This window comes from Triticum aestivum, chromosome 5B (genome assembly GCF_018294505.1).
Source record: "Triticum aestivum cultivar Chinese Spring chromosome 5B, IWGSC CS RefSeq v2.1, whole genome shotgun sequence".
Classification (NCBI taxonomy): domain Eukaryota; kingdom Viridiplantae; phylum Streptophyta; class Magnoliopsida; order Poales; family Poaceae; genus Triticum; species Triticum aestivum.
The window spans coordinates 600724612-600744953 of NC_057807.1; the positions used below are offsets into that span (position 1 = coordinate 600724612).

Consider the following 20342-nt stretch of genomic DNA (forward strand, 5'->3'; position numbering starts at 1 on the left):
TGAAGCAACATCTTGCTACACACGAGAGAGAAAACCATCTCTCAACAGTAACCTTCGCTAGTTCTCCCTATATGGCTTCCAACGCGAGCAAGTTGGCCGTGTTCATGGCGTGCGCGCTCCTCCTCGCCGGCAGCACGTGCCACGCCGCCCGCAACCTGGCCGACATGACGTCGGCGGCTGCCGCTCCGGCTGCTAGCGCCGTGCCCACGGACACGGTCACCCTGATGCCACCAATGCCGTCGGTCACCCTGCCCACCGTGCCGCAGGTGACGCTGCCGCCCATGCCCTCCATCGTCGTGCCCAAGGCGGTCCTGCCGCCCATGCCCAAGGTCACCCTCCCCACCATGCCGCAGGTGACGATGGCGCCCATGCCTGCGATTGTCGTGCCCAAGGTGACCCTGCCGCCGTTGCCATTCGTCCCGAATGTGAACGTGCCTATGCCGTTCGCGGCACCGCCCCCGTCAGCGTAGGCGTGCCCACGCCGCGGTGCTCTCGCCCTGTCCACGATAGGACGCGCCGTTCATCTGAGTGTGGCGCCAGGTCACTCCGTGGACACGACGTACATTTTCTTACATGCAAGCTCGGTGTGTTTATATGCGATGTATCACAGTATCAGTAATTTTTACCTTTTTTTTTACTTCTCAATAGTGTGTGTACTGGTAGTGTTTGAGTTTGACTGTTGAGGGTTTTGTCCCATTGTACGTATTTCTTGATCTTCTTACATACAAACTATTTACGGTATGTTATTTTTGTCTTCTATAACTCTAATGACGGGCGATGGTACAACTTTCTCTTTCCTGTCAGGTGTTCCAAAATAAAAGAGAGGTTCCCGCAAAAAATAAAATAAAATAAAAGAGAGGTCATTTAGCTCTTTTTGAGCCAGCCATTAGGAGTTCTGTTTATCTTTTCCAGCACCAAAAGAAATAGTGAATTGCAAAAAGAAATTGCAAGTTGCAAAGTAGTGCAATTATCCCAAAAGGCAAAATAATTACACAAAATGGTGCCAATTGCATAAGAGAGTGTAATTACAAAAATGCAATTGCACAAAATAAAATGCAAAAGGTGTAGTTGCCCAAAAGAATAAATACGGTTGAACCATACAAAAGTGTAATTGCACTGCACAAAGAAACGCAAATGCACAAAACAACCGTAAATGCACAATTATTTCCATACCTTGTAGACAAAAATAACTACGAAAGAAAGAAAATTATAGGTGCCCAAGAGGAATAACTAAAACTCTTTTGAAAAAACAAACACATACATTCTTTACTTTCTTTTGTAGGGTAACTAACATTCTTTAGCAGTACTTACTCTACCAAATTACTTGATGTTCTCGGTTTGTCCTAAATCAAACCTTTTATAGTTCAATCAAGTATATAGAAAAATATGCCAATAGGACATCAAATAGACATAGTACAAAACTATTTTTTGTGAATAACCTAATGGAACTAATTTGATGTTTTAGATGTTACTCCCTCTGTAAACTAATATAAGAGCGTTTAGATTACTAAAGTAGTAATTTAAACGCTCTTATGTTAGTTTATGGAGGGAGTAATACATCTCTTAGATAAACTTAGTCAAGGTAGAAAAAAAATCGGCTTAGGATAAAAGTAATGCTTCAAACAAGTTGGAACGGAAGTAGTAGCACACAAATAACAGTGTAGCTTGATGGTAAACGATAATTCATCCTGGAGCCCGGGCTCATCTGCTCCCGCTCAGTAAAAAATTCAACAAACATACTAGAAAAATTCAAAAAATTCTAATTTTTTTGTGGTGGTAGATAATTTGACGCGTGAGGTGCGCCCCAAAATTCAACTCATTTGGACATCTGAGCATCTCTCGGCAAAAAAGACAAATCGGGTCAAAACAATGCGTGAACAGTACACATTTTTACAGACCCTGATTTTGTCCTTTTTTTCCGAGAGCTGCTCAGATGCTCAAATGAGTTGATTTTTGGGGCGCACCTCACGCGTAAAATTATCTACCACCACAAAAAGAATTGGAATTTTTTGAATTTTTCTAGTATTTTTTTTGAATTTTTTTTCTAAGCATGGGTGCATATGAGCCCGGGAGCCAAAACTCCGCGTCTGATGGTAAAGACTTACTCACCAAAGTGGCAGTTGGCAGTTTCATAGGCCAATAACTTTATTTTTCTTAGAGACTCAAAGCCCGATCGGTAAGCATGCTGACGCGAACTGGCAGATTGTAGATTCAAGGCCGATATGTTTGCACGCTTTTCCAACTATTATTCTCAAAACGAGAAACAGCTCAAATCTAAGTGCAAAAACAGCCACCTGGATTTTAGCAAATCCTCTTGCCACTTCCTCATGTTTCTTTTTTGTAGAAAATCAAAAAATCTTGAATATATGTATATACAAATGTAGAAAAATTGGCTGCGCTTTATGAAAGTTATGAAATACAGTATCTCTTTGTGTTAGTAAACCCGCTTGCTTATTCTTCCTGAGTTTTTCTCAAAAATACGAAAGCAACTCAAATATAAGTACAAATCCATTAAAACAGAAAATAATTTGAATATAAGTGCAATTCTAACAGCAGGAAATTAAATACTTCTTTATCAAAAATCATTCGTCGTGTGTTTCAGCAAACCTGCTTGCTTATTCCTCCTGCCCAAGTTGTTCACCGACAATGGATGCGAGAGAAAATTTCAAAACTCCAAGCCTTCCTAAAGAAATGGTGGCACATTGTTTGTTTGTGCACGTGTGGTTGGCATGCTTTTGTGATGTTTGTCGTGCCGCGGGCGAGAGTGGGTCTAACAATGTTGTGTTGAGAATGGGTGTGGCCTGTGGTGTCATTGTTGTAGTGGGTTTTGCCTCATCTGTATCCTTTTTACCCGGTTTTCCTTAATAAGCTGGAAAAAATCATTTTTAATCAATCAAATGGGTAAAAAATATCCCTCGCATTTGGAAAAATAAAAATAGAAAAACAGAGTGAAAAAATTGGGCTAGCCTGTATAGTCCAAGGCTCCAAGCATGTAAGATATAGTCGATCAGTGACTTGCAACCAGAGTCACCTACGCTGGCCACTTTGAAAAACGTGTCAATCCATGGACACCATTTTGTCAGGAAGACTTTTATGTGATACATTGTTGCAAGAATGACCATTTAACTTTGTAGTAGGCTTTCTTCTAAATCCACTTTGAAGATAACTCCATCAAGTTTCTTTAAGTGTAACTCGTGAATCGTTGCATGTAAGAGAACAACCCCTTCCAGGTGTGTCACCCTGACATGAATGTTGTCTGCGGCAGTCTTATCACTTTGTGTGCGATCATTTTAGCACGATTAGTTGTCACTTTGGTGAATGTTTTAAAACTTACATTTAGAAGATAAATTGGATGAAACTGTTGAATCTTAATAGCGTTTTCCTTCTTAGGGAAAAGAGTAATAATACCAAAATTTAACTAATACTCCCTCCGTTCCTAAATATTTGTCGTTCTAGAGATTCCAACAAGTGACTACATACGGGACAAAATGAGTGAATCTACACTCTAAAATATGTATATATACATCCGTATGTGATAGTCTATTTGAAATCTCTAAAAAGACAAATATTTAGGAACGGAGGGAGTACAAAACAAAATTCTCATTATATAATAAAAGCAAACATAGGTATAAAGTCACCTTTTATGACTAGCTAGAGCCGTTGATCGAACTCCGTCAGGAACCCATCTGGCCCCGGATCTTGTTGTGTTCTATCCGTAAGATAGCATCCCACACTTCTTTTTCAGTACGAGGGGCACTTAGGATGGTATCTCCTCTCAATTGCTGCGAGATGTCACCTTTAGCATCCTCATCAAGCTTGACATTATCGGAGACAGGTGAACTAAAAAGATGCATATAAAAATTTGTAATATAGGTCTTCAGTTGGTCTTCGCCAACAATAGTATCGTCATCCCGCTTGATGGCTTGAGGTGGAAAATTTGTTTCTTTTCATGTGTTTACCATTGGCGATGAAATGGACATATTTGGTGCTGTTGTCATTTGGTTTCCTCCTATAGATTCTACCAGAAGTCAATCGCAAGAATGGTACTGTGTTTTGAAGATATACAATACCGTCAGTGCACCTTCGCGCGAGAACGTGTGGCCGAGGCGGTTGAGAAATTATGGTAGACTAATTATCAAAGAAAGACGGTTGAGCAAATTGAAGCTGCAGCGTCGGCCAGCTCTTCACCTAAACCCAGAAAATTGTACGAGCTACCGCCAACGTAACTCGACCATGCAAAGCACTTCCCTTTTTGGATTGACGACGCACGCACAGGCATCCTGAATCTGGCCAGCAACCGACCTAATCACACGATCACTTTGAACTGTATAAATTTCCAGGCATTGACCCATGTTCATACATCGCAGCAGAGCAGAAGCAACATCTTGCAGTCACCTGCTACACACCAGAGAGAAAACCATCTCTCAACGGCACCTTCGCTAGTTCCAGCTATATGGCTTCCAACGCGAGCATGTTGGCCGTGCTCATGGCGTGCGCGCTCCTCCTCACCGGCAGCACGTGCCACGCCGCCCGCAACCTGGCCGACACGACGGCGACGGCTGCCGCTCCAGCTGCTAGCGCCGTCCCTGGCCTGCCGGCCGTGCCGACCTTGCCTGCCGTGCCAACTGACACGGTCACCCTGATGCCACCAATGCCGTCGGTCACCCTGCCCACCGTGCCGCAGGTGACGCTGCCGCCCATGCCGGCCATCGTCGTGCCCAAGGCGGTCCTGTCACCCATGCCCAAGGTGACCCTACCCGCCGTGCCGCAGGTCACCATGGTGCCGATGCCCGCCATTGTCGTGCCCAAGGTCACGCTGCCGCCGCTGCCGTTCGTCCCGAATGTGAACGTGCCTATGCCGTTCGCGGCACCACCCCCGTCAGCGTAGGCGCGCCCACGCGGAGGTGCTCTCGCCCTGTGCACGATCGGGCGCCGTTCATCTGAGTGTGGCGCCAGGTCACTCCGTGGACACGACGTACATTTTCTTACATGCAAGCTCGGTGTTTTATATGCGATGTATCACAGTATCAGTAATTTTTACCTTTTTTTACGTCTCAGTAGTGTATGTACTGGTAGTGTCTGACTGTTGAGAGTTTTGTCCCATTGTATGTATTTCTTATAATCTTCTTAAATACACACTATTTACGGTATGTTATCTTTGTCTTTTATAACTCTAATAATGGGCTCCGTCCAAAAAAAAAACTCTAATAACGGGCGATGGTACAATTTTCTCTTTCCTTTCAGGTGTTCCAAAATAAAAGAGAGGTCATTTAGCTCTTTTTGAGCCAGCCATTAGGAGTTCTGTTTATCTTTTCCAGCACCAAAAGAAATAGTGAAGTACAAAAAGAAAGTGCAAGTTGCAAAGTAGTGCAATTACACCAAAAGGCAAAATTACACAAAAGGTGCAAATTGCATAAGAGAGTGTAATTACAAAAATGCAATTGCACAAAATAAAAGTACAATGCAAAAGGTGTAGTTGCCCAAAAGAATATAAATACGGTTGAACCATACAAAAGTGTAACTGCACAAAGAAGCGCAAATGCACAAAACAAGTTATTGCACACAAAATTTATAATTGCCCCCAACAACTGTAAATGCACAATTTATTTCCATACCCTGTAGACAAAAATAACTACAAAAGAAAGAAAATAATAGGTGCCCAGGAGGAATAACTAACACTCTTTTGGAAAAACAAACACAAACATTCTTTACTTTCTTTTGTAGGGTAACTAACATTCTTTAGTTGTACTTACTCTACCAAATTACTTGATGTTCTCGGTTTTTCCTAAATCAAACTTTTTATAGTTCAACCTAATGAAACTAATTTGACGTTTTAGATGTTAATACATTTTTTATATAAACTTAGTCAAGATAGAAAATCGACTTACAATAAAACTAATGCTTCAAACAAGTTGGAACCGAAGTAGTAGCACACAAATGACAGTGTAGCTTGATGGTAAAGACTTGCTCATCAAAGTGGCAGTTGGCGGTTTCAAAGGCCAATAACTTTTTTTTTCTTACAGACTCAAAGCCCAATCGGTAAGCATGCTCATACGAAGTGGCAGATTGCAGATTCAAGGCCGATATGTTTGCACGCTTTTCCAACTATTTTTCTCAAAACGAAAAACAGCTCAAATTTAAGTAAAACAGCCACCTGGATTTTAGCAAATCCGCTTGCCACTTCGTCATGTTTTTCTTGTAGAAAATTAAAAAAAATATGTATATACAAATGTAGAAAAATTGGCTGCGCTTTATGAAAGTTATGAAATACAGTATCACATTGTGTTAGCAAACCCACTTGCTTATTCCTCCTGAGTTTTTCTCAAAAATGTGAAAGCAACTCAAATATAAGTGCAAATCCATTAAAAACAGAAAATAACTTGAATATAAGTGCAATTCTGACGGCAGGAAATTAAGTAGCTTTTTACCCGAAATCATTCGCGTGGGTTTCAACAAACCTGCTTGCTTATTCGTCATGCCCAAGTTGTCCATCAACAATGGATGCAATAGAGAACATTTCAAAACTCCAAGCCATCCTAAAGAAATGGTGGCTCGTTGTTCGTTTGTGCACGTGTGGTTGGCATGCTTTTGGGATGTTTGTCGCGCCATGGGCGGGAGTGGGTCTAACAATGTTGTGTTGAGAATGGGCATGGCCTGTGGTGTCATTGTTGTAGTGGGTTTTGCTTAATTTGTATTGATTCTTACTTTTTACCCGTTTTTTTCTTAATAAGCTGGAAAAAATCATTTTAATCAATTAATTGGGTAAAAAATCCCTCGCATTTGAAAAAATAAAAATAGAAAAACAGAGTGAAAATGGTGGGCTTGCCTGTATAGTCCAAGCAAGATTATCATAATCACAATTTTGAATCGATGAGAGCTCTGATGTTGGATCACAAATCATAGAATCTAAACTGCCAGGTTGTAGAAATGTAGATTCTATGAACTAAACTCGTGCAATCAGATAGGTCAGTTTGGATCGTAAAGTCGCAGAATTGTATTAATAGAATCGCGATTCTGACAACCTTGAGTCCAAGGCTCCAAGCATGTAAGATATGATCAACCAGTGACTTGCAACCAGAGGCACCTACACTGGCCCCTTTGAAAAACATGTCAATCCATTGACACCATTTTGTCAGGAAGCCTTTTATGCGATACATTATTGCAAGAATGACCATTTAACTTTGTTGTAGGCTTTTTCAAAAATCCACTTTGAAGATAACTCCATCAAGTTTCTTCGAGTGTAACTCGTGAATTGTTGCATGTAAGAGAACAACCCGCTCCAGGTGTGTCACCATGGCATGAATGTCGTCTGCGGCAGTCTCATCACTTTGTCTATGATGACTGTAGAATGATTAGTTGTCACTTTGGCGAATGTTTTAAAACTTACATTTAGAAGACAAATTGGATGAAACTGCTGAATCCTAATAGTATTTTCCTTCTTAGGAAGAAGAGTAATAATACCAAAAATTTAACCAATACAAAACCAAATTCTCATTATATAATAAAGCAAACATAGATATAAAGTCACCTTTTATGACTGCCAGAACCGTTGATCCAACTCCGTCGAGAACCCAGCTGGACCCGGGTCTTATTGTGTTCCATCCGTAAGATAGCATATCCCACACTTCTTTGTCAGTAAGAGGGCAGTTAGGATGGCATTCTCCTCTCTCAATAGTTGCCGGATGTCACCTTTGGCATCCTCATCAAGCTTGACATTATCATAGACAGGTGAACCAAAAAGAAGCATATAAAAATTGGTAATATAGGTCTTCAATTGTTCTTCACCAACAATAGTATCGCCATACCGCTCGACGTGGAAAATTTTATTTTTCATATGTTTATCATTGGCGATGAGATGAACATATTTGGTGTTGTTGTCATTTGGCTTCCTGCTATAGATTCTACCAGAGGTCAATCGCAAGAATGGTACTGTGTTTTGAAGATACTAGATAACACCCGGCGCGTTGTTGCGGGATGTATGCTTGAAAAAACGTATGAACCATTGAAAGCTAATTAGAAAAGATGTCACATTGCTATAAATATATTTTTACAAATAAAGAAATACGAAGAATGGGTTCCATTGGAGCTAAAAAGTATGTTTAGTTTGAAAATACCAACGTCCCACAATAACAAAAAATGGGAGGTGATACCAAATGAATGTATCATTTGCACTCACACAACACAGCAAGCATATGCATTCTACTTCATGCCTCTGTCCGTGAGGTATACATGTGAGTTCAGGAAACACACACACACACAAACATTAAGTGCTTTTTTCTCTCTCAAAAATAAACACTATGTGCTTTCTTGTGAACACAATTTTTGGTCAGCAAGCAAATACAAACACAAATAAAATCATTGTCTGTTAACAAAATCTCTGTAGGTGTTTGTCAGCTGCTAAGAAGCAAACACAATACGACACAAACAGCAAACGTACCTATGGCATTCATGAATGAACTTGTACACAAATAAATCAGAGAATAGATGGTTTTTTAGAGAAAAGGCTATAGCCCGACTTTATAAATAAAGCCACACGGCAGCGTCACAGACCCGAACAAGAACGAAACCAACCAGCGAAACATCGCAGTACACCGAACAGAAAGTTTTGGACCAGCAAACGAAGAGGGGGTACAGGCAACCTGCCATACACGACGCGCAGGCCGGAAGGGAGAAGACTAGAACCAAACTATGAAAACAACGGCACCCTGATTAGACGACAGGGTCCAGCCCGGAGATGTGGGATGCCGAAGCCCCAATTTTGGCGATGAGCAAGTCCAGGGCATCCCGATCTTCATCCTTAGTCAATGATCTCCACTGCTGCAATAGTATACATGATTTGAAAAGAACGTCAACAGGCTTAGACGGGAAGATATGTTCAATAGTAAATTTGTTCCTAATAGTCCATAGAGCCCAGCATAAGGCACCCAGGCCGACCCAGAACACCCTCTTGGTAACCCCAACCAAAACTTTGGCTAGGTTTCTAAGCTCAGAGAATGAGGAAGGGTTCCAAGAAACCTGAAGCCAAGATCTGACACAACTCCAAACCAACTTAGCCAGCACGCAATTGAAAAAAAAATGCGATCCGAGTTTTCCAAGGCACCACAAAGATGACAGAACTCCGAGCCTGGCCCATTGCGCTTTTTAATCTGGTCAGCCGCCGGGAGGCGGCCACGAAACGCTTGTCAAAGGAAAATTTTAATCTTAGGAGGGACTTTGGACTTCCAAACACAAGAATATCTACTCGAAGGGGTACCACCGATAAGCCTAGAGTACAACGACTTAACCGAAAACCTGCCAGAGGCCGAATGAGGCCAAACCACAGTGTCCGAAGTCTCCGAGAGCACGGGGAAGAGGGCAGAGAGACTTTGCCAGTTTTCCAACTCTTCAGGAGACAGGGAACGACGAAAAGCCAGATCCCAGTTATTAGCCGCCACCTCCGCGATGAAGATATCAGGTTTAGGGCAGTACGAAAACAAAACCGGAAAACTAACAGCTAGGGGGGCATCCCCAGACCACCAGTCCAGCCAGAAGCGGACCGCAGTCCCATTACCAATGATAAATTTAACATGTTCCAGGAAGGTAGGCCTGACTTTGACAAGGGATTTCCAGAATTGAGATCCGCGACGAGCGGTGGCAAACATCGGGCTAGAATGTGGGAAGTATTTAGCCTTGAGAATCAAAAACCAAAGGGAATCAGCCCCACTAGTCATAATTTTCCACCACCACTTAATAAGCAAACATATGTTCATCACCTGAGTATTAATAATGCCTAACCCCCCAAGGTTTTTAGGCTTACACATACATTGCCATTTGACCAGCCTATATTTCCGTTTGTTATCCGCGGAGTTCCAATAAAAGGCTCCCCTATGTTTGTCAAAGCCAGCGTGAACGCCAGGCGAGAGAAGATAGAAGCCCATAAGAAACATAGGAAGAAAGGATAAGCAGGAGTTAATTAGAGCAACTTTGCCAGCGTTGGTATTATATCTCCCCCTCCAAGGGAGCACCCTGTTTCCCACTTTAGCGACCGCCGGAGCAAAGTCCTTAGAATGGAGCACGACAGGAGAGATAGGAAGGCCTAGATACTTAAAGGGGAAGGAACCCAGGGAACAGTTAAGAAGCCTAGCCACCCGCAAGGCTTCCACATCATCAACACATGTCACTAAGACCTCACTTTTAGAGAAATTAATCTTAAGGCACGAAACAACTTCGAAACAAAGCAGGATGAATTTAAGGTTGGCAATACATGTATCGTCCAGCTCCACCAAGATAATTGTGTCATCAGCATATTGCAAGTGGGATACCCCCTCCGGGAGCAGATGGGAGACCACTGGAGAGATGTGACCACAACGGGCCACCCTAGTGAGTATGCACGAAAAGGCATCGACCACAAAATTAAAAAGAACAGGGGAGGCAGGGTCCCCTTGGCGGAGGCCCCTGCCATTGGCGAAGAAGTTGCTAATGAACCCATTCACAGAGACGGCAGTATGACCACCCGAGACCAACTGCATGACATGATGCACATAAGCTCCGTCGAAGCCTTTTGCAAGCAAGACCTGTTTGAGGAAAGACCAGCTAACCGAGTCATAAGCTTTCTCAAAATCTAACTTAAGGATAATCGCTTTAGATCTCCGAGAGTGAAGGTCGTGAACAATCTCGTGCAAAGATAAGATACCATCTAGAATGAAACGACCTTTGATGAAAGCAGATTGGAAGGGGCTGATAACTCTATGCACAACCGGCGACAGTCGATTCGCAAAACCCTTAGCCGGAAATTTGGCGAAGTTATTAATCAAAGCAATAGGACGGAATTGAGAGATTAATTCAGCACCCTTAACCTTGGGGATCAGGGAAATCACTGCGTAATTCAGGCGGGAGATATTGACAGTACCAAGACAAAAACCCTGGATGACCTTACAAACCAGCTGTTTCAACTAAGGCCAGAATTTCTGAAAGAAAGGAGTAGAGAAGCCGTCTGGCCCAGAGGCAGCATTAGGGTTGGAGGAATTAACTACATCCCAGATTTCCTGATCAGAAAGGGGGATCATCAAGGAGGCATTTTCCTCGGGTGAGATTTTAAGGCCTATGTTCCAAAGGGAAGGGGAAATGGAGAAGCCCGATTGAGGCTTAGCCCCCAGCAGCGAAGAGAAGAAGTCCACCACATGAGCCATAATAGCAGACTGGTCCGAAGAGCGCACACCATTAATCATCAGGCTATTGATACCACAGTGCCTTCTCCTACCGTTCGCGATCGCAAAGAAATAGGCCGTAGGGGAGTCACCTTTTAGAGTCCAATTGAGAGTGCCCCGCTGGCGCCAATAAACCTCAGCCTGGTGGTGCAACTGCATTAAAGCGGCCTCAAGGTTATATCGAACCGCCCAGCCATCATCAGAAAGCCCAGTAGAGTCGGCCACGAGATCAAGAGACGCAATCTGAGCCTCAAGGAATAATTTTGTATGACGATCCTCCACCGCACGGTTGCGAGACCAGCCTCTAAGAAAGTTACGAAGGTTGTAGGAGCACGAGTGCCAGTCATCCAGAGGCCCAAAAGAGTGAGCGTTGGAGGAGAGAAGGAGGGATATCTTCGAGGCCACCATCTCGATAAAACCATCAACAGACAGCCAAGAGGCGTCAAATTGAAATCTAGCCGGAGGTCTAAGGCTGATAGAACCGTCGTCAAGGATTAAGGGGGTATGGTCAGAACCAACTATGCATTTGGCGTCGAGGAAGGCCCTAGGGAACAAGGAATCCCACCTGGGATAAATGAAGACTCTATCAAGCACAGATCTAATAGGGTTAGCCTGATGATTGGACCAGGTATAACGAGCTCCGCCCCGGGGAAGCTCACGAATAGCATTGACACTGATAAAGTCATTAAAGGCATTAGCTAGAGGCCAGGAGAAGATATCGTTACTTTTATCAGAAGGACACCGCAGAAGATTAAAGTCTCCCCCGATAACCATCAGGAGATTGCAGGATTCGATCTTCACAGAAAGCTCATTAAGAAATAAAGGAGACAAAGAATGATCCGCAGGTCCATATACGAGATAAACTCACAGAGGGTATTCAAGGCTTTATGACAAAGAACAGAACTAGCCCCAAAAAATCCCATGATCAAACGCAACAAAATCAAAAATATCTTTATTAGAGCCTATCAAGATCCCACCCGAGTGACCCGAAGCAGGTAAAGAGTGCCAATTGAATCTGTCCATGCCCACGATAGCAGAGAGGTCATTAGGGGAAAAGGATTCCTTAAAGGTTTCAACCAACCCCACAAAGTCAATAGAACTAGAACGGACCAGATCTTTGAGTTGGTCGCGGCGCCCCCTAGCACCGAACCCTATAATATTCCAGAATAAAGCCCTCATTTATAAGATAGGTTCTTAATGCGGAGGCTCGACCTGCTAGGAGCCGCGCAGGATTTAGCTTGTTTATTCGTGCCCCTCCTGGATAAGATGGGTTGGGGCTGGCCACAACCAGCACCCGCTTTCGCACCCTGACAATTACTAGAAGCCCCAACCTGAGGCAACGGCCTATTTGGCTTTAGCTATGGCCGCCTGAGCCATCTAGTTAGCCCGAATGATAGCAAGAAGAGAACTAGGAGACCCAACAGAAGTATCAACCACCACTCCCACGTCCTCATAATATTTAAAAGATGATCATCCGAAAGAGAAGGTAAAACCAACCGAACCGGGGAAGAAACAGAAGTGGGGACGAGGGAAGTACCTGGGGGGTAAGATCCTTCGCCGCAGCCCGCTTCTCCGCCCGCTCCATGATAGAGCCACCCGAATTCACCACCCGCCTGCCTTTGCAAGCCGTGGACGCAGGAGACCGAATAGCAAGCAACCGTGCAACAGGAGAGGTCGGAGGAGGGCCCGAACGAGACATAGACCCCATATCCTTGTCGAGACGACGGCAACCCCCGGTCATGGATTGCTTCGAGCCCGACGAATTCCTGCTTTTAGCCGAGAATTTGCGCACTGAGGATTTTTTCTTCCGGAGGGACTGGGATCCCACCACGTCACGGGCAGGGGAGGTAGGAAGATCCTCAATTCCCGAACGAGTGAGGGAGAGCGGGCGGATCGAAAGGTTGGAGCAGGCACCAGCCACGGGGGTAACTGACATAGGAGGGTGCTTCAGCGAATCATCACCAGCAGTAGAGACTATCGGGGCAGCAGTAGGGTTCGCCACATCCTCGCGGGGCGCAACACCAGAGGGAGCTTGGGAATGAAACAACTCACGTTCAGACTCAGCCAAACCATCCCATTCAGATTGGGTGAATCGGAGGTTAAAACCATCGCTCTGATTAGGACCACCCATAGATCCGTCCCCCTCCTTATCATGCTTGTCCGAAGGGTTAGAAGGGGGAGGAGGGGAGGTGGAGCCTGAAAAGCAGCCGTCCCCTCCACCCGCACCCAAAGTCTGATACCATTGGGGAAGGGGAAGATACCAATCGAGCCATGCACACGTTCTGGATCCACACACCAAACCTTCATCCTTGCAGGGTCAACCTTGTTCAGAGAGTCCTCATCCACCTCCATGGGCTTCCCAATCAAAACCCCAAAAGCCATGAGAAAGGTAGACGAACGAAGACCAGCAAGCAAATCATCAATCAGAACCCAAACCTGGGAGAGAGGTCCAACTGTTGTACCATTGCAAGACGCCGCTTTGACAGAAACCACCAGTTGGTTGAGGGGCAAAGTGAAACTCGTACACGAGGCAATCATCCGTAAACACTCTTTGGAGGGAAACACCACCGAAAACTCATAGTCAGACATCTGCACCACTTGCCAATCCCACCCAGCCTCATCCCAAATGCGAAGCCCTTCAAGAAGAGTTTGGGGCGAGATTTTTTGATCCTTCACCGTGACAATCGCAACATTGGACAGAGCGGGCGCCATCTCCAGGACAGGCAGATCACTGTCGAAAGCAAAGAAAGCGCAACCGGGGAGGCCCGAGCCAAACTGAAGAACCGAGGGAGGCTTCTGCCTATTCATGCAATTGACCGTGAGGTGACCATCGGAGCGACAGATCAAGCAGAACGGAGGGTTGGTGCAATGAGATTGGAAATGGCCAGGCCTGTGGCAAGTGAAGCAAGTGAGCACAGAGGGGTTGCTTTGGGAAGCAGAGGAGGGGCGGGATTGCGGAAGCGACGAGGGAGGGGGAAGTAGCCCATCACCCATCCCCAACGAAGGAGGCGCCCCAAAGGCCGGGTCGGGCGGCCGACGCGCCGGCCCTGCGAAGGACCGGGGCGGCGGACGAGATCCAGCACCGACACCAGCCGGGCGAGGAGGAGGGGGGAAACGCGTCGGAGCAGACGAGCCACGCCCCAGCCAGAGGCAGGCAAGGAGGCAGATGAAGAAGACATCCCACCGCCAGAGGCCGCCGCCGCCGCCTCCCACGGGTCCAGCGCCGGAGAGAGGGAGGGGCCAGATCCAGATCCCTGCGGACCAGATCCAGGCGCGCGCTCCCTCTCCGAGCGCTGCAACCACTCCGGACCCGAAGCCCAGGCCGCGCGGTCACGAGCCACCTGCTCGCGCGCCGCCTGCTCCGCCTCCAGCTTGGAGCGGAGCGAAGCCTCGAGCTCCAAATCCACCGCAGAGGCAGGGGAGTCCTCACGGCGGCGCTTGCTGCCCGAGACCGCCTCGCAGGAAGAGCCCCGCGACTTATCTATGGCGAGCACCGCAGCGAAAGGAAGGAGAAAAGGGGGAGGAGGGCTAGCTCTGACGAGGCGACGAATGGGGAGACGGTGACGGCGCAGATCAGAAGAGGAAGCCGGAAACCCTAACAAAGGGGGAGACGAGCCGCGGGGTATCCATATATAGCCCGACCGAGCCGTGCCCACCTGGGCCCGACGCGCAAGATGGGCCGAAGGGGGATGGGAAGCTGGGACCAGACCGAGGGGCCTAGCTGGGCCGGAAGAGACAAGTGGGGGGAAATCAGCCACTGACGAGAGAGGGGGTGGAGGAGTAGGCCCACTGGGCAGTGACGAAGCGAAAGGCCCAACAAGCCCAAGCGGGGGATCGGCCCGCGGCCCGATGGCCACCGAGGCGAAATCAAGATCTAGGGCACACGACGCCAGCGCCACCAACGGCCCCGACGTTGCCGCCGCCGGCGACGAGGCCGCCGAGGAGGAAGCAGGAGAGAGAGATGGGGAGCCTCCGAGCTCCCCATCAGGAGCACCGCCCAGGATCCCAGGCCCAGGAGAAGCAACGACAAACTTACCAGACTTGCACCGCCGGCGAGAAACCCGGATCCAGCCGGCTACAGGCGGAGCCGCATCCACCGACCGACCCCGGCCACCAGGAGCAAACTTGCGGGAGCGGGGAGCGACGAGGGGCTGCGCCACCCCCCCAGGGCAGGGCGAAGGGCAGCGGGGGGAGGAGGCATCCGACCGCGAGTCCTCCTCATCGAACGCAAGGGCCCAGAAGCGAGATCCAAGCGCAGGCAGCGGAGAAGGCGGCGGAGAGAGCACCACCGGCGAGCAGGCAGGGGAGGGGAGGGAGTGAGCACCGGCGAGAGGGGAGGAGGGAGGCCGAACCCCGGCCGGCGAGCAGGGGAGGGGAACTGAGCGGCTAGGGCGGGAGGGGGAGGAGGAGGGAAAGGGATCCATTGGGGGTCGTTGGCAGACAGTGTTATACCAGTTGGACATGCCCATAACCAAACAAACATATATGCAACAGTGACTGGACTCCCAAAGGTCCAAAAGCAATATTATGCAAGAAGTAGTGATCGTTTAAATAGTAAAGGCAAAACAGGCTACTTAGGCCCTCCACCATGTACTCGTGCCACATTTCTTAAAAGCCAGCCACGTACACGCAGATGGCAGTTGAACTTTTTATGGCACCGGTCACACAATTGAAAGATTTCGCATCCACTCAGCACGGGCCCGCATGCATATAAATTAGTAATATATCTGCCCAACTTACCCAAGGACCAGTGTCACGGGGTGTTGCTTCGCGTGAGAAAGGACCAAGACGCGCTTAGTTTATTGGCTCAACGAATTTGGCACCGGAGCAAGTAGAAGCATCAATGCCTAGAATTTTTTACTTGGCACCGGGCTGGACAATGTAGGGCATCGATGCTAAATGTCAAAAAGTAAATTTGGCACCGATTATGGCCTACATAGTGGAAGGCCTTATGATCAGGAGAGACTGAGATGGCACAAAACGCTACGACCCACCAGTAAGAAAGTCGATGTTGGGCACCTTGGGACATGAGAGCAATGCAAGGGACACAGGTGCGGTGTGTCGAGGAACGGGCTGCACGGAAGGTTGAATGCCTGCATCACAACACGGGCATGCATTGGGAGAATTATGATAAGATTACCAGAACTGACACCGTTTTTTGTGGTGAATCTCGTAGTGTGCAAGGAGCTCATTGTGGTTAAGTTCGGCGGCGAGGGGCCATTAGCGACTGGCGTACCCTCTGCTCGTGACATGTATCCACGACGAAGGCTGCCATTAGGGATCACCGGACCAAGCTCAACATCTCCCTCGGCTTCATCGCCGTCGTGTCTCGGAGGGTCGTCGCCGTCCGCGACGACAAGCTCGAGGGGTGGGCACGCACGGCAAAGGCCACGACAATCACAGCCACCTGAACTTCTTCTGTATCCACGACGATGTCAACGAGCGCGTCTACTGAGGATTGAAGTGTCGCCGGAAGACACATGCGTACATAGCTGGCTTGATATATTCCTGTACAAGCACGAACTAGTACGTGAGTCAGTGAGTCTGGCTTGTGATCTCTCCTGGGTACACGCACGCGAGACGCGGGATACCGATGGATTGCAACAGGCCCTTGTGATATATTTCTTGCCTTTTCTGATAGTAATCTATGTGTAGTTTGCGGTTAATCTCGACAGTGCCAACACTCCGTCGATGGACACGGCGAGCACCCGCCGCAGAGGCCAAGCCGCCGGTCTTCCCGTGAATATGCTCATGCGCTTGGTGGCATCCATGGCTGCGTCCTCGCCCCGTTGGCGCCACCTTTCCTGCAGCCAGACGAGCAACAATCCATTGCCGGCGAGGGCCACTGTGAGCTCCTCTGGTCGGGATAGCGCGGCATCAGCCGCGCATTGCCGTTTAGGCTTGGACGCGCCCAGGAGCTCCTCTGGAATGGCGTCGATAGCTGACTCCGTGACCCAGCCCCATCCGACACGCTCATCAGGACCTCATCGGGAGGCGAGTTCAGATTGACCGGGGAGGGTGATGCATATGCGCAGGTGGGCCCATGTTGTAAGTGAGAGTAGAAATCAATCCCGGCTGGGATCACGCCTTTTCTGTTAGAACAAACAGGATTTTACTAATACAAGGTTTGGATTGACCGGGAATTGTAAATACAGGATACCAATTTCAGGGATTTAGAGGTGAGGGTTCATTTATGTCGCTCTATACAACCTCAGGGTTTATTTCAGACTTCACTCTACTCATGAGAAGGAGAGGGGCTGCAGCAAGAATTGCTCGCGTGGAATCCTTTGGAGCCCCGACCTACTTCTCCTAGGTGTCTGCTTGAAGGAGCCGCAGTATATATATAGCAAAGGTAGAACCGAAGATCGACGGGTGCTGAATCGGGCAGCAACTACATCGGTTACTTGTTCGATCCGTTTCCTTACTTGGAGGATAATGGGAGGTTGGTGGGAGATTAATTACGGTGGAGAAGATTAGAGGTGCTGCTGTTGAGAATATGAGGAGATGGACACCGATTTGGAAGGCTGGAACGGAGGTTTATATTTTGAAAAAGGATGACGCGTACGTGGCTTTTGGATTCTGGATCAATGAAGGTTATTGAGAGGCGAAAACTATTTTTGCATGTGGGCCTACTTAATGATGTGGATAGGCTGCATGTCAAGAGAAATAACACAGTGGGGATAAACTATTGACGACCGGTCGACCGACTCAATTTGGGCCGGTCGCTGCCCAGCCGCACGATTTGAACGTCTGTGACCACACGATTAAGCCAGCTAATCCCTCGCACACGCCCGTGTCTTCATATGCATGCTTTGCTAGTCGTGCTCCCGCTTGAAGTTCCATGGCGCCGGCTCGCTGTGCAGCTCGCCGTCGTATCTCGTCGGCTCGCTATGCAGCTCGCCGTCGAACCTCGCCGGGGTCACTCGCCGTCGCATCTCGCTTGAAGTTGCACGGTGCCGGGCCGCCGGCTTGCTGTGCAGCTCACCCTCGTATCTGGCCGGCTTGCTATGCAGCTCGCCATCGAATCTCGCCGGGGTTGCTCGCCGTCGCATCTCGCCGGGGTCGCTCACCGGCTTGACAGTTACAGCGCTGCTGTCCTCGTGGTTTTGCCCCTATGCAGCAAAACGTGCTGCCGGTTCCAGCAATTTAGCCCACCGGTTGCAGCTTTCATCTCCTGTTTGCCGAACCGTCGAAGCCGTCGACGCGAGAGCCGGTCACAGGGACTCGTCCACTTCTCCGGCTTGCTTGTTGCAGTATGGTTGCTGATTGTAGCGGCTTGCTTGTAGCAGTATGGCTTCTGGTTGTAGAAGAGCCGTTCACTGGTGCCAGCAAAAATCACAGCGCCGTCCTCGTCGGACACACTTCACCGTTGCCGGTTGCAGCATATACTTCCGTCGGTAGTAGCTTTCCGTCCACCGGTTGCAGCAAATCACATCGTTGTCGTCGCCGGTTGCAGCACGTATGTCCGCCGGTGGTAGCTTTTACGTTGCCGGTTGAAGCAAATGGTAGCACCGTCGTCGACGGCAACAACTCACGGTCGCCGGTTGTAGCATATCTGTCCGCCGGTGGTAGTTTTTCCATTGACGGTTGCAGCATCTCCGGTGGCGGTTGTAGCATCGCCACACTTGACGCAGCACCAGAACATCCTGCGCCTGGAGGAGAGGAGGGAGTGGTGCTCAAGAGAGGCAAGTTCATGCAGCCGCGGTGTTTCTTGCAGACGAGGGAAAGAAGAGCTGCCAAAAAGAATGAGCGATGAAGGGATTCGTGAAGAAAGAAGACAAGGATAAGGTTGGGGATGAGCGGCTGCGCGCGACCCATCCAGACGACCTGGCGCGCATGCGTGGCCGCGACCGGCCGAACAGGCAGCCGGTCGACCGGCTGCGAACGTTTCCCTAAACTATTTAGGTATTATACAATACCGTGAGTGCACCTTCGCCCGAGAACGTGTGGCCGAGGCAGTTGAGATACGGTAGACTAATTATCAAAGACGGTTGAGCAAATCGAAGCTGCAGCGTCGGCCAGCTCTTCACCTAAACCCAGAAAATTGTAGCTATCGCCTAGCTACCTCGACCACACAAAGCACTTCCCTTTTTGGATTGACGACGCACGCACAGACATTCTCAATCGGGTCAACAACCCACCTAATCACGCGATCACTTTGAACTGTATAAATTGCCCGGTATTGACCCATAATCAGACTAGAAGCAACATCTTGCAGTCACCTGCTACACACGAGAGAGAAAACCATCTCTCAACTCTCAACAGTACGTTCGCTAGTTCTAGCTACATGGCTTCCAACGCGAGCATGTTGGCCGTATTCATGGCGTGCGCGCTCCTCCTCGCCGGCAGCATGTGCCACGCCGCCCGCAACCTGGCCGACACGACGCCGGCGGCTGCCGCTCCGGCTGCTAGCACCGTCCCAGGCCTGCCTGCCGTGCCGACCTTGCCTGCCGTGCCCACGGACACGGTCACCCTGATGCCGCCCATGCCGTCCGTCACCCTGCCCACCGTGCCGCAGGTGACGCTGCCGTCCATGCCCTCCATCGTCGTGCCCAAGGCGGTCCTGCCGCCCATGCCCAAGGTCACCCTCCCCACCGTGCCGCAGGTGACGATGGCGCCGATGCCTGCCATTGTCGTGCCCAAGGTCACGCTGCCGCCGTTGCCATTCGTCCCGAATGTGAACGTGCCTATGCCGTTCGCGGCACCGCCCCCGTCAGCGTAGGCGTGCCCACGCCGCGGTGCTCTCGCCCTGTCCACGATAGGACGCGCCGTTCATCTGAGTGTGGCGCCAGGTCACTCCGTGGACACGACGTACATTTTCTTACATGCAAGCTCGGTGTTTTATATGCGATGTATCACAGTATCAGTAATTTTTACCTTTTTTTACGTCTCAGTAGTGTATGTACTGGTGCTCTCCCCCTGTCCAGCATAGGGCACCGTTCATCTGAGTGTGGCGTCAGGTCGCTCCGTGGACACGACGTACATTTTCTTACATGCAAGCTCGGTGTTTTATATGCGATGTATCACAGTACCAGTAATTCTTGCCTTTTTTTTAGATCTCAGTAGTATATGTGTTTGTAGTGTTTGAATGTTGAGGGTTTTGTCCCATTGTATGTATTTCTTTACCTTCTTAAATACAAATTATTATTTACGGTA

At 48.4% G+C, this 20342-nt stretch overlaps 3 protein-coding genes across 3 annotated transcripts; all 3 read left to right on the forward strand.

The window, feature by feature from the left end:
* LOC123113546 (protein PELPK1) lies at positions 1–20342 on the forward strand. The gene is made up of 2 exons (XM_044534819.1): positions 1–573; positions 20012–20342. The coding sequence occupies exon 1, from the start codon at positions 72–74 to the stop codon at positions 468–470; it is 399 nt and encodes a 132-aa protein (XP_044390754.1). The 5' UTR covers positions 1–71; the 3' UTR covers positions 471–573; positions 20012–20342.
* Positions 4376–5150, forward strand: LOC123113545 (protein PELPK1). The gene has a single exon (XM_044534818.1). The coding sequence runs from the start codon at positions 4454–4456 to the stop codon at positions 4886–4888; it is 435 nt and encodes a 144-aa protein (XP_044390753.1). The 5' UTR covers positions 4376–4453; the 3' UTR covers positions 4889–5150.
* Positions 19397–20342, forward strand: LOC123113543 (protein PELPK1). Its single transcript, XM_044534816.1, has one exon. The coding sequence runs from the start codon at positions 19474–19476 to the stop codon at positions 19906–19908; it is 435 nt and encodes a 144-aa protein (XP_044390751.1). The 5' UTR covers positions 19397–19473; the 3' UTR covers positions 19909–20342.